Source organism: Rhinatrema bivittatum, chromosome 4 (genome assembly GCF_901001135.1).
Source record: "Rhinatrema bivittatum chromosome 4, aRhiBiv1.1, whole genome shotgun sequence".
NCBI lineage: Eukaryota > Metazoa > Chordata > Amphibia > Gymnophiona > Rhinatrematidae > Rhinatrema > Rhinatrema bivittatum.
Window position 1 is genome coordinate 169535570 of NC_042618.1, and position 17717 is coordinate 169553286.

A 17717-nucleotide genomic window follows, 5' to 3' on the forward strand; every position below is an offset into this window, starting at 1 on the left:
TTTCTTCCTATGCCCCTAAAAACAAATGGGTGCTTTCTAATGTCATCCAACTGGTGGGGAGAAGGGCCACTGATTCTGAGCTCTCACCTGACTCCATTTACAGGAGGAGGAATCGCTGCTACAGTAGGAAATGCAGGGTTCCTTTTTGCTGCCTGAAGTCTCTTCCTGCATTGCTATTTTGTTAGGCTTGATTTGGGGCTTTTTCTAATAATTTATTAGTTCCACCGTACTTTCCTGTTGTAAAACAAATTTTGTTTTATAAATAGTGATAAAACCTGTACATGGCATTTCAGACCTTCAAACTATAGGCCTTGTTTGAATGGCAGCTGCTTATTCGGTACGTGAAACCTACTGCAAATAGTAACTAGTACCAGTGGCTATAAAACTGGACAAAGTTCCTAAGTCCGGCTTTCCGCTGTTGTTGCTTCTAATGTATTTGTGCATTCCCGGCAGCGCACCCGGGGGCCAGTGCAGTACAGTGCGCGCAGACAAGTGCACTGTTTAACCCGCAGTTGGACGCGGGTTGTGTAGGTGCTACCTAATCCCCTTAGCACGTCCAACCCATGGCAAAACTAATAGCGCACATCACATGCAAATGCATGTTGATGAGGCTATTAGGGAATCACCTACAATGCAAAAAAAAAAATAATGTGCATCTAAAACGTACATTTTTATGCTCAAAAATGAATGCCTGCCTAGAGCATAAGAACATAAGAACATAAGAAAATGCCATACTGGGTCAGACCAAGGGTCCATCAAGCCCAGCATCCTGTTTCCAACAGTGGCCAATCCAGGTCATAATAACCTGGGAGCAGGTCTTAATTGCTGAGCGCTCCCAAACGTTGTACAGAAAAGCAAAAAATATCGTTGCAATATTAAATAGGAGGAGCATCTTAATTGCATCGATCCCTAGCGCTTGACCTTTTCTCATGAATAAAGTCTCTGCCCTTGGTAAGTTGTATCAACATGCAGGAGTGATTCCCCTCCTTTTGTGTGTGGTGGAACACTGGCACAAGGTTCACTTCATCCAGGCACACCTTCACCTTCACCCTCACAAGCATGTTCTCTTCTCTCCCCATCCCTGAGGCATCGTCACCTTCTCTTCCTTTCCCTCTCCCCCACCCCGTGCATCATCATCATAATCACCTTCCCTTTCCCCCCACCTCCTGGCATCATCACTTTCCCCTGTCCACGCCCCATAAATCCTCTCCCTAAACCCCCAGGCATCATCTTGTTCCCCTCCCTTCACCCCACACCCCTGGCATTATCATCCTCCCTTTCCTTTCCCCAAACTCTTGTCATTTTCATCCTCCTTTTCCTCTCTCTACATCCCTTAGCATCATCATCACCTTCTGCTCCCTCCACCCTCTATCAATCACCACCTCTTCCCAACTCCCTCCACCCTTCCCTAGCATTATTATTATCACATTCTCTTCCCTATCCCTCCACTCCACTGGCAACACCATCACTTTATTCCCTCTGCCCCACTCCCTGGCATCATCACTTTCCTTCTCTTCCACCCCCCTCCTCACCACTCTCTGGCATTATCACTTTGCCTTCCCTTCCCTCTCTCCCCAACCCCTGGCATCATCACTCTCCCTTTCCTCTCCCCCACTGTCTGGCACAATCACCTGCTCTTTCTACCCCTGGCATCAGCACCTTCTCTTTTTTTCTTCCCTCTCACCCCACCCCTTAGCATCATCACCTTCCCTTCCCTCTCCCCTACTCCATGGCATCATCATCATCATCATCATCACCTACTCTCTCCCTCCACCCAACTTGCCACATTCAGCTGACCCTTCTCTCTCGTGTCTCCAGGGACTGCAAGTAGCATTTACCCGATGCTGCTTATTCCTCTTCTGCTGGCTTCCCTCTTTAATCAGGACTGCCAGCAGATCTGTAATACTAGAGGGCCCCATGCAGTTTCAATTGCAGAGGAAAAGCCGGCAAAGGGGAAAGCAGCAGCAGCAACAAATAAGCACTGCTCTCTGTCACACACCCCCCCTGCTGGTGGGAGGACATCCTGCAGGCCAGGAAGGAAAGAAAATGAAGACTGCAGCTACGCCTCAACTCTTATCGGACTTTCCTTTGCGCCACATTGCACTGCAGCCAGGGCACACTAGCTGGGAAACACTGACAGAGTGTTCCTTGCACTTTTGTCTGTTTTACGTTGTTCTGTGTTGCTCTTTCCCTTTACCAGGACATCCCCACGGGGGCAGACAGCTGTGTGACCAGTTTATCCTGCGACTCTCACCGCTCACTGATTGTTGCAGGTCTGGGAGACGGTTCGGTTCGGGTGTACGATCGCAGGATGGCACTAAATGAATGGTAATGCCAGCATTGTCTGCATGTGTTTATGAACTCATCTGTGCCCAATTAACAGTCATTTAAAAATGCTGGGTCCTTGCAAAGGAAAGCGAGGTGGATTCCTGGCTCAGAGACAAAATTTCCTGGGTTTTAATCCTGCCTCTGCCCCTGGCAGTTATGTCATTGTGCCTCAGTATTCTCAGCTATAAGTTTGTTTTACCTTCACCTTTCCCTTTGGGAATGTGAATCCATGCTGCTTCCTTCCCTTTGGAAGACATTTGGTCATCTATCCTAAATATTCTATGGTGCTTCAATAATTACAACACACTGACATTTTGTACTGTACAGCTGCAAATTGTTGAGCTTAAGCAGGACCAAAGTTTAAAACAAATCTTTAGAATTGTTCGCAATCCCCTCTTAACTTTTGGAAGACCTCTGCTCCTGCTGAGGAGCCACAGCAATGGAGCTCCATCCTTGTCTAGGTTGCCGGGGACATGCACAATGGTGGTAGATCAGGGGAGAACGCCTCTGTTTGAAAATCTTGCAACTTTTATTGATTTCTACAGCCAAGACGTTTTGCTGTGAATCATTAAAAATCTTATAGTTATACAAATGCACTTCCTTGCCATCCAGTGGGCTAACTAGGTTTAATCTATATAATTGATTACCATCTCCCTGATAGTCTGCTCCCAGTCACTCAGCTATGTAAACAGAGTAGGCTCCAGCTTGCCTCAGTTACAGATGTGCACAAGCTTCCTGCTTCTCAGCTGCATATCACTATGGTGTTCAACTAAACTGTCAGAGAACCATACATATTATCACATGACAATTATTTTGTTGTGATATTTATATATTGTAAATATTGTTAGTCCCTTTGTTTGATGCACTGCATTTGGTTTTAATGTATGTATGAATGATTGTATGAATGGTTAGTGAGCGTTTTATTGCCTAGATAGGTGTTGTGTTATTCTGAAATAAACATTTTTGTATGTTTTCACTTAATTGTCATGTGATATGTATGGTTCTCTGACAGTTTAGTTGAACACTATAGATTTTAGAGAACAGATTGAATATTAGCCCTCTGTGTTGGCATATCACTATGGGGCAGACTACTACCTGTGGCTGCCTGCGTACTGGAGACCCAATTCCTGGTAATGCATCTGTGGCCTTCTCATGGCTGATTCAGCCTTGAGCAAAGGTAGGCACCGCCTGTCTTATATACATCTAACCTCTGCATATAATCTGTGATTGCCCGGGGATAGAGGGGGGGAGAATGGAAATAATAATCCCTGCTGGGCAGAAAGGGCCCTCATTACCAACATTTACTTTAGGAGCACATTTTTCCTCCTCTGCTATAAAACAGTCCAGCCTTTTCTCCTGTCTGTGTTCACGTGCTAAGATTCTTGATTCTCCTCTCTTCCTTTCTGACTGCCCACAGCCGTGTAATGACATACCGTGAGCACATGGCCTGGGTGGTGAAGGCCCATCTGCAGAAGCATTCCGATGGGAGCATCATAAGCGTCAGGTACGGAAGATGTGGTGCTAGTACTGAGACTGAGTGAGAAATGGTCCTGCAAGCATTCTGTGGTTTAAAAGAACACCTGAGGTTTTTTTTCCAGCTCTTTTCCAAAGCATTGAGAGAGTTATAGAAAACTATTTAAAAAAAAAAAAAAAGTTGATACTCATGATCAAGTCACATGTTTCTCCAGACAGGAAGACTTATGGTTTCACTAAACCCTTTACTACTGCTATTTCCAATTGGTAATGAATTTCTGCTCCAGGCTTCAAAGAGGTAGTTCCTGTATTACAAATAAAGGAAAATTGGTTCTTACCTGCTAATTTTCATTCCTGTTGTACCACTGATCAGTCCAAACTCCTGAGGTTTGCATCCCTGCCAACAGATGGAGAGAGAGAAAGTTTTACTGACACTGTACATAACCCAGTGGCCACCTGCAGTCTCTCAGTATTGACCTATACTCAAGCCAAGACGAAAGCATCACTCAATTAAACCTTTCCCTCACAACGAGTAGGAGGAAGTTAAGAGTGCCCAAACTAGAAAACGTTTTTCCCAACACAACACAATAGAACAGTAATGTAAACCTCCAACAATTCTGCACTATATACAACAAACAGAATGAGTGGAAGACTCTCCCCTACCATACGGATGGGTCTCTGGACTGATCCGTGATACCTCAGGAACAAAAATTAGCAGGTAAGAACCAATTTTCCTTTCCCTGTATGTACCCAGATCAGTACCTAAGCTCCCTCAAACTGGGTGGACCCTGAGAGTCCCACTCGCAGAACTCTGTCACCAAAGTTCATGGAAGTCGGCACTGCAACATCCAAGCGATTGCTGCCTGACAAAAGTGTGCAGCAAACTCCAAGCTGCTCTGTAAATCTTCTGCAGAGACACTTGTTCAAATCCTGCCCAATAGGTTGCCTGGGATCCTGTTGAGTGAGACCTGAACCCCTTAGGCACAGGGCAACCCTTAGAAAGTATAAGGCGATCCGATCTCCTTCAGCCACTGTGCGATTGTAGCTTTTGATGCTTTGCCTCCTTTCTTTGGAACACTACAGAGTACAAAGAGATGATCCAATGTATGAAAATAATTAGTAATCTTCAGATAACGCAACAATGCTTGCTAAACATCCAAAATCCTAAGCTTCCTTGCATGAGGCAAGGAGGACTCTAATTCTGGAAAGACTGGAAGCTTCACTTTCTAAGATGGAAATGCTGAAACCACTTTTGGCAGAAAGGAGGGCACCATATTTAACAATACCCCTGAAGCCGAGATCTACAGAAAAGGATCCTGACACGACAAAGCCTGAATCTCTGAGATTCTCCTGGCTAAACAAATAGCCTCTAGAAAAATTACCTTAAGCATCAAATCCTTAAAGGGTTCAAACAGAGCCTCACAAACACCTCGTAGTACTAGATTACGATTCCAAGACGAACAAAGCTTCCTTACCGGAGGATACAAATTCTTACCACCACCCCCAAGGAAACTCACAACATCCAGATGAGCCGACAGAGGATACCCCTGCACCTTACCCTAGAGACAACCCAAGTCCACTACTTGGACTCTCAAAGAGTTAAAGGCCAGACCTCTGACCAAACCTTCTTGCAAAAAAGCCAAGATAAGCAACCCAGTGGTCTAAACTGGTTGCACTCTATTAGTCACACACTAGGACACGAAGACCCTCCAAACTCAAAAATACACTAAAGATGTAGAAGGTTGCCTGGCCTGCAACAAGGTGGTAATAAGAGCTTCGAAATATCCTCTCAGTCTCAATCTTCTCTCAGTCTCAATCTTCTCTCCTCAAAAGTCAAGCCGCGAGACAGAAGTGAACCGCCTGATCCGAACATATTGGACCCTGATGAGAACCTTCGACAGATGGTCGAACTTCAGTGGCCCATCTTTGGCCACGATAAGCAGATCTGCAAACCATGGTCGATGAGGCCACTCCAGAGCTACTAGAATTACATTGCTCAGATACTTCTCTATCCAACGTAACACCTTGCCCACCAGAGGTCAAGGAGGGAAGACAAAAAGGAGAATTCCTCGAGGCCATGGTAAAACTAGAGAATCTAATCCTTCTGCATTGTGTTCTCTTCTGTGGCTGTAAAATTGAGCCACTTTGGTGATTTGTCTGGTCACCATTAAGTTCATATGGGAATATCCCCATTTCTGGTGGATGAGACACATCGCTGCCTCAGATAGTACCGCTATCCTCTCCAAGTGCTGTTTCGCCCAGAGAATCAACTCCTGGGTTTCTTGAACCACTGCCTGACTCTTGGTCCTGCCTTCTTGGTTGATGTATGCCACAGTCATTGCATCGTCTGAGATAATCCATACCAGACCACTGCGTAGCCAAGGCAGAAAAGCAAATAAAGTGAAACATACTGCTCTCATCTCTAACAGATTGATAGAACTTGAGGCTTCTTGTTTTGACCACTGTCCCTGCACCAACTGAACCTGAGATACTGCCCACCAACTGGAAAAACTGGTGTTAGTGGTGACTCTCACGAAATTTAGAGCCTCCAACTCTATACCACACTTGAGATTGACATGAACAAGCCACCATGAAAGACCATCCCTGCCTTCCCCTTGCAGGGGCAGATGAAACTCCCCCAACAATGGGTTCCAGTGGGAAAGCAAAGCTCTCTGAATCGGCCACATAAGCGTGAACGCACAGTGCACTAGATCCAGTGTTGATGCCATCGAGCCCAAGACCTGCAGATAGTCCCAGACCTTGGCAACAGGAGCCGAAGCCCTTCTCAAACCTGATGCTGCAATTTCAACAACCTCTCTTCTGAGGGAAACACTCTCCCCGTCAGTGTGCCAAAGTGAACCCCCAGATACTCCAGGATCTGAGAAGGGACTAGCTAGCTCTTTGCCAAAATCTCCACCCATCCCAAAGACTTTAAGCATCCCAGTACTTTCTGCACTGACTGCTGACAAAGGACCTTTGATTTCACTCAAATGAAATATGGATGTACCAACACACCCTCCCTTCTTAATGTGGCTGCCACCACAACCATCAGCTTGAAGTTACGTGGCGCTGTCACCAAGTCGAAGGGAAGGGCCCAAAACTGAAAATGTCCCCCTAGGATCATGAACCTCAGGAATCTCTGGTGCTCCAGCTGGTTGGCTATATGCAGATATGCCTCTGTCAAGTTGAGAGACGCCAAGAACTCTCCTTTGCATACCACTGCGATGACCGAACATAGTCTCCATGCAGAAACGAGGAACCTTGAGGGTCGCATTTACCTTCTTTAAATCCAAGATCGACCGAAACATATGTTCCTTTTTGGGCATTACGAAATAGATGGAATACTATAGCCCGTAGATGCCACAAGCAATCTACTATCTCTTGAACCACTACTCGTTTGTCTAGCGGAGCGCAAGGGGAAACAAAAAAGGCATCCCAAAAGAGAAGAGCAAATTCTAATATGTAACAGTCTCTTATCACACTTTAAGAACCACTGGTCCATTGTAATTTTGGGCCACTCTTCGTAAAAGAGATCTAAGCGCCCTCCAACTGCTGGAACCGAAGAGTGGACCAACCTCACTTCATTGCGAGGACTTCGCACCTCAGGAGCCTGTGCTAGGATTATTTCAGGACAGCTTTCTCTAAACCTTGTGCTAGCAGGAGAAAATTGTTTGCTCCTAGGCTTGACCACTGGCAATTTATGCACCTTGGACTTGCCAAGCTGCTTCATTATCAGCTCCAAATCCTTTCCAAACAAGAGTTTCCCTTTAAACGGAAGGGCTTCTAGCTAAAAATGTGACCAAACATCCACTGACCAAATTCCAAGCTACCGTAATCTCCTAGCCAACACTGCAGACATCATGATTTTGGAAGAAGTCCAGATCAAGTCATACAGAGCATTCGCCCCATAAGCCACAGTCACTTCCAAGCATTCTGCCTGCTGTGGCACTGGGCCCAATACAGCCTGCATCTCCTGCAATCGATGAACCCAATGCAGAGAAGCCCTCTGCATGAAACTGCTGCAAATTGCAGCTCGTATGCCCAGCACTGAAACCTCAATCTTTTTGAGATGAAGCTCCAACTTTCGATCTTGCACATCCCTTAGAGTGGCCGACCCCCGCCACCAGAATGCTGGTCTTCTTAGTGACCGCTGACACCAAAGCGTCAACCTTGGGCAGTGCTAGCAGCACCAAGGTCTCCTCCGGCAAAGGACAAAGTTTCACCATTGCTGTGCCAACTCTTAAACCAGACTCTGGAGTGATCCACTCATGCACCAATTTCTTCACCAACTTATGAAAAGGAAACTGTTTTGTCAGTCCACCCTCCAGGTCAGACTCCTCCAGAGATATCTTGATCCCCAGCTCTTGATGCACCGATGGAATGAAAGGCCAAAGTTCCTGTCTTTGGAAAAGGACCACAGTGGAATCATCCCCCTCAGCATCTGTGCAAAGAGGAATACTTTGTGCTTTTTTTTTTTTAGTAAACCAACTTTATAAAAAAAACACAGTCCCCCCCAGCTCTGGTACTTCCCTGCTTCCTTGCTCTTCCAGGCTGCAGTATAGGTCTGTTGGCGGGTCGAAAGGCTGCTTCATGGGGGATGAGGGATCTGGACCACCAGATGTCCACCCCGCAGGATTTAGGAGCGAGCCACAGTAAGTGTCACTAACCCCCTGCTCATCCACTTCATACCAGGAAGGATGGCCTTACCAGGACCTCACAACTCTCTGGGAGAATCCATTTCTAGCCTTTGCTTCTCTTGCTACTTTTTTTTTTTTTTTAATCTCTCCAGACTGCAGATCTGCACCATCTACTATCTGTTGGAGACAGAGCACTACTGAGGGGACTGCAGGTGGCACACTGGGTTATGTACAGTGTCAATGAAACTTTCTCTGTCTCCATCTTCTGGCAGGGATGCAAAACCCAGGAGTCTGGACTGATGTGGGTCCGTACAGGGAATGACCATCTCAGCTGCAATCATCTGGAATAACTTATGTACCTTGTTTCTGGAATCTGTGCAGGGACATGCTGAGTGCTGCAAGAGGGTGGAGCAAATAGTATTCAAGCTGCAGGCCCCATCTTAGTCTTTATAAAATTTATTTTTGTGTATTTAAACCAACCTTTGTGCCAAAGGGCCCTCTGCAAAATAGCAACTGACCCTCATTTCCCCCTGCATGTTGCTGTTAATGCAGTCCTCTAGGTTACCAGTAAAAGAAGCCAAAGTAATAGCAGCAAAGTCTAGCACCACCCCCCTCTCACGGAGTTTAGGCGACTTCTGGCCTGTAAAGGGCTGTGCGCTAAGTGTCTGACCCTTGTGTCTCTGCAGTGTGAATGGAGATGTCAGGTTCTTTGACCCCCGGATGCCAGAATCTGTGAGTGTACTTCAGATTGTGAAAGGACTGACTGCTCTGGATATTCATCCACAGGCAAACCTATTTGCTTGGTAAGTCTAGCTCTTTCTGTTACATTTATTTTTTATTTAGATTTTTATATTCCACTTTTTTTTGGCAAAGCAGATTACATTCAAGTACTGTTAGGGTTTTCAATCTGATTTTGTACCTGGGGCAATGGGGGAGTAGAGTGATTTGCCTGAGGTCCCAAGGAGCGACAGTGGGATTTGAACCCTGGGTTGTAGCCCGCTGCTTTAACCACTACTAGGCTGTTCCTCCACATCCGACTAAATGTTAACAAATTGTAGACAAGACTTTTTTTATTGAACTAACTTAAAACATTTGTGACTAACATTTTGAGGGCTGCCTGCCCTTCCTTAGGTCAGTCTCACATATGAGGAAGGGGCCTAATGTATAAGGTATCACAACCTGCAAAGAATCTGCTTCTTAAAGAAGAAATCCAGAGAGAAACCTGGGGAGGGAACATCATGCCCTCTCCTCAGTCTCCGCTGTCTGCTTTTTTTGCTTACAGCCAGGGTTCATGGGTTGCTTTTGGCTGAACCTGGATTACAGTTTCTGTGGCCAAGGATTCTTTGTGCTCCCACTGACTCACTTTACCTGTTTGGTCTCTGTCCCTGGAGGAGGTCTGTAAAGAAGAGGCAGAAAAGCTCTTATGGGGAGGATAGGTAATCGAACTAATATGTAACCTTTTCTCTCTCCCTCCAGTGGCTCCATGAACCAGTTTATTGCTATTTACAATAGTAATGGAGAGCTGATCAGCAACATAAAGTATTATGATGGATTTATGGGCCAAAGGATTGGGGCCATTAGCTGCCTGGCCTTCCATCCTCACTGGGTCAGTACACAGATGGTTATTTATCAAGTAGCTGAAGAGCTGGGCTTTGCTCGTACATTGTAGCTGGAGAACTCTGCTGCCCGCTGAATGCAGTGGAGATGTTTCTCTCTTACCAGCCTTGTTTGTTTTATTTGTTTAGATTTCTTTTTCATATTCCACTTTTCAGCCAGGTCAAAGCAGATTACTGGGCGAAGGCCAGCTTTCTGGGTTTATCCCACTGGGATCTGGTGGTCCTGCCACTGAGTGGGGCAGTGTGCTGATTTTGTGGAGTTTGGGATGGTGGTGGTTACGGGGGGGTAGTGCTGTTACCCCAGCCTCTCTGTAACTCCAATCTGTGCTTTCTCCTGGCAGCCTCATTTGGCAGTTGGCAGTAATGATTACTACATGTCGGTGTACTCTGTGGAAAAGCGGGTCAGGTAACGGGATACCTTGGTCTTAACCGTGCAAAGAAGTGGAGCTGCAGGTGGTCCTCCCTCCCAGAGCAGTGCGACGCTTGCTGGACAGGAGCGGCCTCCGGTGTACAGAATGAAATGATTGACTTGGATGGTTGAGTATTGGCTGCTTCCACTCGGACCTTGAACATTATTTTCTTCCTCCTTGACTTGGCTACTGATAATTTAAAGCTAGCAGTTAGAAAATGTCCATCTCCTTTAACTGTAGGGGGTTCCAGCTGCAAACACCCCCCCCCCCCCCTCAATTTCTTTTCTTTTTCCTTTTTTTAATTATGGTTGCTCCTATGCTAGATTGCAGCTTTCAGGATCAGAAAGAACTTTGTCAAAGTATATCGCAAATTTTTTTTTTTCTTTTGAACACGTGTCGATTTTAGCTTTAAGACTGATTTTGTGGCACAGCTCAAGCTTCCTTTATTCTGACTGTACTGAGTCCCTAGTAAGGATCCCCCCCCCCCCCCCTTCCCTGTGCTGCTCCTACAGATGCTCCCTCTCACGGAAACTATACACCTCCTCCCTGTCGCAGAACCTGGACATCCCTAGCCACTTGACTTGAGCTCCTCCATGTTTACCACAAGAAAACTTGGAAAAGAAAAGGGAAAAAGGACCTGATGTATTTTCTAATCCAGCTGTTATTCATGGATCAGTTGCCCTGAGGTTGGGAGGTCAAGTAAGAACTTCTTTTTCTTGGGCTTGGGGGAGGAACATTTTCTGAGTAAGAGGATGCTGAGGGGGGGGGGGGGCAGGGAGAACATGGATACCTCACCATACTGCAGATCACTGTCTGATAAAATGTTCCTTCACGCTGACTTAATGCTTTATTGATATCAGTCTTTGCCTCTTCCCCTATGGACACACAAAAAAAAAAAAAAAAGAATATTACACCTCGGAGCTTCCAGGAAGGGAAGTTTAAGAAGCACCAGTCCACTGCCTTAAAGGAACAGGGTCACCACCACCTCGAATTTATACCAGCCACGATGAAAGAGCACCTCCCAACTCTCCCTTGGAGGAGGATGCACTTCAGTCAGCAGCTCACTCTCCCGTAAAGAGACCGCAGTCATGCACTGCGTCCTGGCCTTCACATGGCTCTGGGAGACAGTGGTTACTTTAGTCTTACCTCAGGTGCCCCTCCCCCCCCCAGTAACACAGCACATTGGATGCTATTTTGTACCTGTGCTTATACAGGTTCTGGTTTGGGTATATGGATTACTTCTGCTGGGAAGCCCTTATGTTTAGTGCAGCTGCCCGCGGATGCAGTGGGGGAAAATTACTTTCCATGCTTTTACTGTGCAGAGCTGTAAATGGGGAGGCGAAGGAGGGAGAGAGAGTGTTAAACAAAATGGTGCCCAAATAATTCAATGGAGCATTTGAAGACATCATGGAAAGGAAAATGTTACAGGAGATAAAAGGCTAGATTCCACTTCTGAAAGTACTGAAGACTTTCAGCTCAGAATAAGGAGAGAGAAAAGGTCTCTTGGCTTTATGCGCAGGATCCTTCCAGGAGGAGGAGCAGCTGTTTGCCCCGACTCGCCATCATCTTTAAAGAGGAACCCCATAATATGACTGTGTGATTTCTTGGGAAGGTGGGAGAGAGGATGCAATGCCCATCAGCTAAGAAAAGAGGCACAAGATTAAGAGAGAAGTTTTGAATCTGGTGCCAGTCCTAGATCTGCCAGGTCTGCACCCCTCATGGATATGGGTTCTATAGACTCCCATAGCTGAGGGCTGATACGGATTATATTGGTACCTGGCTGTGTCCTCTAACCAGGTACATATGAACACCCATGTGCTCTCCTGTCCCTTCCCTCTGTTATATATCCATAGAAGTGGGCTGGTACAAAGGACTGTAGGACATTGGTGAGAGTGTCCAAACCTGTAGCCTTCCCACGCTCACACAGTTTATCCTGCTTTTCTAGAGTAGAGGGACCCTTTTTCAACCGAGACATGTTTTTTGTAAAACAGATTTTCCCCTTCCTGAAGACCCCGCCAGAGAATGTTTCATAGTGACCTTGCTGAGTGGTGGCGATTAAGTTCTTTCATCTCCTAATCACTGGCTAACGAACACAACCTTCAAAACAAATTGCAGATTTTTAACCTCTAACAAACCAGCCAATGTGTTGGAGGGGATGGATGTTTCAGTTGCTGCTGGTAGCATTCCCTGACTGCTCGGGTGCACTGCAGCAGGGCAGGTTCCCCTCCACCCTAGTCTGGGTACACAGGGACAGTGTTTCCACACATTTTGGTGCGGAAATTCAATCATGAACATTAACTGAAGCTCTAGAGAGTGTTTTATCTGAATGTTGACCATCTCTATTTATTTTACCAAAATAACAAGTAATAACCACAGATTGTAATGTGGGAATGAACCGGTTATAAGGAAAAGATAACTAGTTAATTAAAAAAATAATAAAATGAACGCAGAAACCAATTGTTGTGTCATCTCTGAATTCTTTCCTGAGCAAGATCAAAGGGCAATTTCTACCTGAATCCCCATGAATCATAGTATGAGAGTGTTGGACGAGACCTTAAGAATGTATTCAGTCCATCCTGACTCCATAAAGGATCTACTGCATGTAAACATCCCAGACAGATTTTGGTCTCAACTACTAAAATTCTCCAGTGATGGAGATTTCACCATCGGTTGACCATCCATATAGTTAGAAAGTTTGGTCTAATGTCTTATTTCAGTCTCCACGCTGTAATTTAAGCATATAATCACCTCCGTGATGAGAGGGCAGTATCTTTATTATCTCCTTTATGTATCTGAAGACTTCTTTCAAGTCATCCCTCACTCTCATTCCATGCCAAATAAACCAACCTCTTTTAGCCTATGCTCATAGTCACATTATCTGCACCTCTCCTTTTTTGGCTTCCTTCTAGCCTGTCTCGAGAAAAGAATGCATTTCTAAAACTGAGAGGCCGATGCAGTAATCCGCGCGTTAAGAACTGTGTGCTGGATTTCAGCGCATGGTTTTAACGCACAGATTACAATTTTTTTTAACTTCCTGATGCAGTAAGCTAATACTATGATAATGCATTGAGAGTTTTAAAAAAAAAAGTGCATTGACTGTAAAATGCACGGGCCAAACACACTTTAACTCGGGGTGGGGTTGGGTGGGACAGTGGACCAGGGAGAAAAGCGACCATGCTGAGGATGAAAAACTAGACAGCTGGATAAGTCGCAGTTTAACCACCACCACTTAGCCAGATACGTATGGACTTATCCGGAATGGGAAAGACTTTCTTTTTTATTTTTATGTGCCCGCAAAGCAGTGCTGGAAACTTTACTCCATCTCTGCCCTAGGAGTTAAGTTTCCAGCACTAAGAAAATCTGGCTTAGGCCAGCGCACCTCTCTGCACCAGGGGGGGTACTACTTAATGCCCTGAATTGCATGGCATTTCCATGTGAGGGTGCTAAGCAGTGCTCACATTTTTAACACACGTTTTCTAAGTGTAAAAGTCCTTGCTGCATTGGCACTAAGGTTTACACTCACAAAATGTGTGTTTGAATGAGGGTTAAGCTGTGCAATTGCCTGAACCCACCTTTCTCAGTCAACCTGATAGGGCAGAGTTAGCTTAATGGATTACCTTGTTTCTTTAAGTATTTATCTAGATACAATCTTGTAACTTTCAAGCTTTCTGCAGCACTGTTAATACCATCTCCCAGGGCTAAGTTTGAATCTGGAAGATGGCTGTCTAGCTGGCTACAGTATGTCTGACCAACAAAGCAAGAGGGTAGGCTATCTAAGAAAGCCGTTTAGGCAACAATGTGGATTAGACGCCGAAAGGTAGTCCAAGTATGACCTTTATTTGAATGGAGACATAGATTTTGTACATGTGCCCGACTCAGGCCGAGTTTCGCCCCGCCTGGGGCTGCCTCAGGGGCCTAAAACAACAAATAAACAAAATGAACAATACAGGACATACAAAAATAAATTAAAAGTTAAACATGAAAATATTTTGAACAAGGTAACACATAGAGAGGAAAAATCATAAATACCACTTAAACTGGAATCGGAACAAGACAAAAGGGCAGCTACAGTAAAAATGCGGGAGAGCGGGCAAATGCCCACTCTCCCAGCGTGTGCACAGGCCACTCTCCTGTGCACGCGATTCAGTATCTTAATTTATTTAAATTAGGCCCGCTGGTAAAAAGAGGCGCTAGGGACACTAGCGCATCCCTAGCGCCTCTTTTTTGACGGAGGCAGAGGCTGTCAGCGGGTTTGACAGCCGACGCTCAATTTTGCCGGCGTCTGTTCTCGAGCCCACTGACAGCCACGGGCTCGGAAACAGGATGCCAGCAAAATTGAGCGTCCGGTTTTCGACCTGACAGCCACGGGCCCATTTTAAATTTATTTTTTTTTTAATTTTTTACTTTTTTAAACTTTCGGGACCTCCGACTTAATATCGCCATGATATTAAGTCGGAGGGTGCACAGAAAAGCAGTTTTTACTGCTTTTCTGTGCACTTTCCCGGTGCCTGCAGAAACTAGTGCCTACCTTTGGGTTGGCGCTAGTTTCTGAAAGCAAAATGTGCGGCTTGTCTGCACATTTTGCTTACTGAATCGCACGGGAATACCTAATAGGGCCATCAACATGCATTTGCATGTTGCGGGCGCTATTAGGTTCGAGGGGGTTGGACGCGCGTTTTGGACGCTCTGTTACCCCTTACTGAATAAGGGGTAAAGCTAGCGCATCCAAAACGTGCGTCCAAATGCCGGCTAACAGTGCTCCGTCGGAGCGCACTGTACTGTATCGGCCCGAAAGTAAATTAAAGGACAAGAGATACAGTAACATATCATGGTTTTACCTGTATATAGATGATCACTATGTGTATGAGTAAACACTCTTAGACTTAGTGCACCAAAAATCTAGTAGTCTGGTGGTCTGCAAATAATCGATAAAAAATGAGCTGGGAAAAAAAATTAATTGAACACAAACATACACGGGCCGATACAGTAAAAAATGCGGGAGAGCAGGCGAGCGCCCGCGTCCCTAGCGCCTCTTTATGGACAGGAGTGGCGGCTGTCAGCAGGTTTGACCGCCGACGCTCAATTTTGCCGGTGTCTGTTCTCGAGCCCGCTGACAGCCACGGGCTCGGAAACCAGATGCCGGCAAAATTGAGTATCCGGTTTTCGGCCCGACAGCCATGGGCAGAATTCAATTTTATTTTATTTTTTTTTTACTTTTTTTACTCTTTGGGACCTCCGACTTAATATCGCTATGATATTAAGTCGGAGGGTGCACAGAAAAGCAGTTTTTACTGCTTTTCTGTGCACTTTCCCAGTGCTGGAAGAAATTAGCGCCGACCTCTGGGTCGGCGCTAATTTCTGAAAGTAAAATGTGCGGCTTGGCTGCACATTTTTCTTTCTGAATTGTGTGCGCATACCTAATAGGGCCATCAACATGCATTTGCATGTTGAGGGCGCTATTAGGTGCCGCGGGTAGGATGCGCGGTTTCCTCCTCTTACTGTATAAGGGGTAAGGGAAAACGCGCGTTCAAGAGCAGGCTAACAGTGCGCTCCATCGCACCGCACTGTACTGTATCGGCCTGACAGTAAGTTAATGATTAAAAATCAATGTGAGTAATAAAAAGTGGCTTACTTATTAAACAACAAATAAAAAATAAAAAGTTAATAAAAAGTGAAAAGTGTACAATAGACAACATGAGTTACTGATATGATAAAAGTTAAAAAGTAAATAAAAAATATTAAAACAAGCTTGTGGGTTTTAGCGTTCTGGATTATGCACAATTGAAAGCAAATAAAAATGTCAGCCAAATTTAACAACTGTGCCGCCCGAATCAGGGCTTACAAATCTAAAAATAGACGGACCTTCTTCAGAGAAGGTCCGTCTATTTTTAGACCTTCTTCAGAGAAGGTCCGTCCGTGTTAAACTTGTCTGACGTTTTTATTTGCTTTTAATTGTGCATAATCCAGAATGCTAAAACCCACAAGCTTGTTTTAATATTTTTTATATACTTTTTAACTTTTATCATATCAGTAACTCATGTTGTCTATTATACACTTTTCACTTTTTATTAACTTTTTATTTATTGTTTAATAAGTAAGCCACTTTTTATTACTCACATCGATTTTTAATCATTAACTTACTGTATGTTTGTGTTCAATGACTTTTTTTTTTTCCCCAGCTCATTTTTTATCGATTATTTGCAGACCACCAGACTACTAGATTTTTGGTGCACTAAGTCTAAGAGTGTTTACTCATACACATAGTGATCATCTATATACAGGTAAACCATGATATATTACTGTATCTCTTGTCCTTTCATTTACTAAGTCTTGTTCTTGTTCTGACTCCAGTTTAAATGGTATTTATGATTTTTCCTCTCTGTGTTACCTTGTTCAAAATATTTTCATGTTTAACTTTTAATTTATTTTTGTATGTCCTGTATTGTTCATTTTGTTTATTTGTTGTTTTAGGCCCCTGAGGCAGCCCCAGGCGGGGCGGAACTCGGCCTGAGTTGGGCACATGTACAAAATTTATGTCTCCATTTAAATAAAGCTCATACTTGGACTGTCGTTCTACAGTATGTCTGATACTGGCAACTGGCTTTGAAGTGGAAATAAACAGCTCAGTCTCTGAGACAGGGTTGCCTTCCAGCCCTCCGCAGACTTGGAAACTTGTGGTAGGTGATCGTCACAGACACCATGACCAGCTTGTCTGAGGAAATAAGTCTCAGCAGAGACTGGAACCAACAGCACTGCCATTTACCAAAGGGAGACTGCCTGCTGCCGGTCAACTAGGAGAAATGTATTCTCTTCTCAGAAGTGAATTCATCTCGTAGCACTAGGGGTCAATCATTGCATATTCCCCTTTTAACAGGGTCTTGACCCCACAAACCCAGGGACTTTAACAACACACTTGGATTGTATTTTTGTATTCATTGCCATACACATGAACATCTGAGGTTTCACATTCACAGTCGGGTACCACAATAAGAAAATGTCACAGCAGAATTATCTATCTTCTGAATCCAAAGGCAGGATCTCTCTCCTGATCAAACAAAAAATTGTTGCTGGCCAACTGACCACGCAAAAACTGTTGTATCTCCAGCACACATGAAGTGTGTAGTGACTCCAGGGAGCTCGCTAGCACTGCAAGTCTCATCCCTACTTGGAGCTTTCCTGCAAATGGTAGGTACCCTGTCAGATATTAATAACTTCTGAAAGAGTTTGTTCCCAACCAACCAGCTGAAATTGGA

At 44.9% G+C, this 17717-nt stretch overlaps 1 protein-coding gene across 2 annotated transcripts in view; it reads left to right on the forward strand.

The window, feature by feature from the left end:
- The window catches only part of RPTOR (regulatory associated protein of MTOR complex 1), a 699963-nt gene extending 688548 nt beyond the window's left edge, over positions 1-11415 (forward strand). For both annotated transcript variants that reach the window (XM_029599200.1, XM_029599201.1), the window contains 5 exons: positions 2201-2328; positions 3746-3832; positions 9125-9241; positions 9915-10044; positions 10396-11415. In XM_029599200.1, the coding sequence (XP_029455060.1) occupies positions 2201-2328; positions 3746-3832; positions 9125-9241; positions 9915-10044; positions 10396-10464 (531 nt within the window). In that variant the 3' untranslated portion in view covers positions 10465-11415. The remainder of the gene's footprint in view (positions 1-2200; positions 2329-3745; positions 3833-9124; positions 9242-9914; positions 10045-10395) is intronic.
- Positions 11416-17717: the final 6302 nt, after the last annotated feature.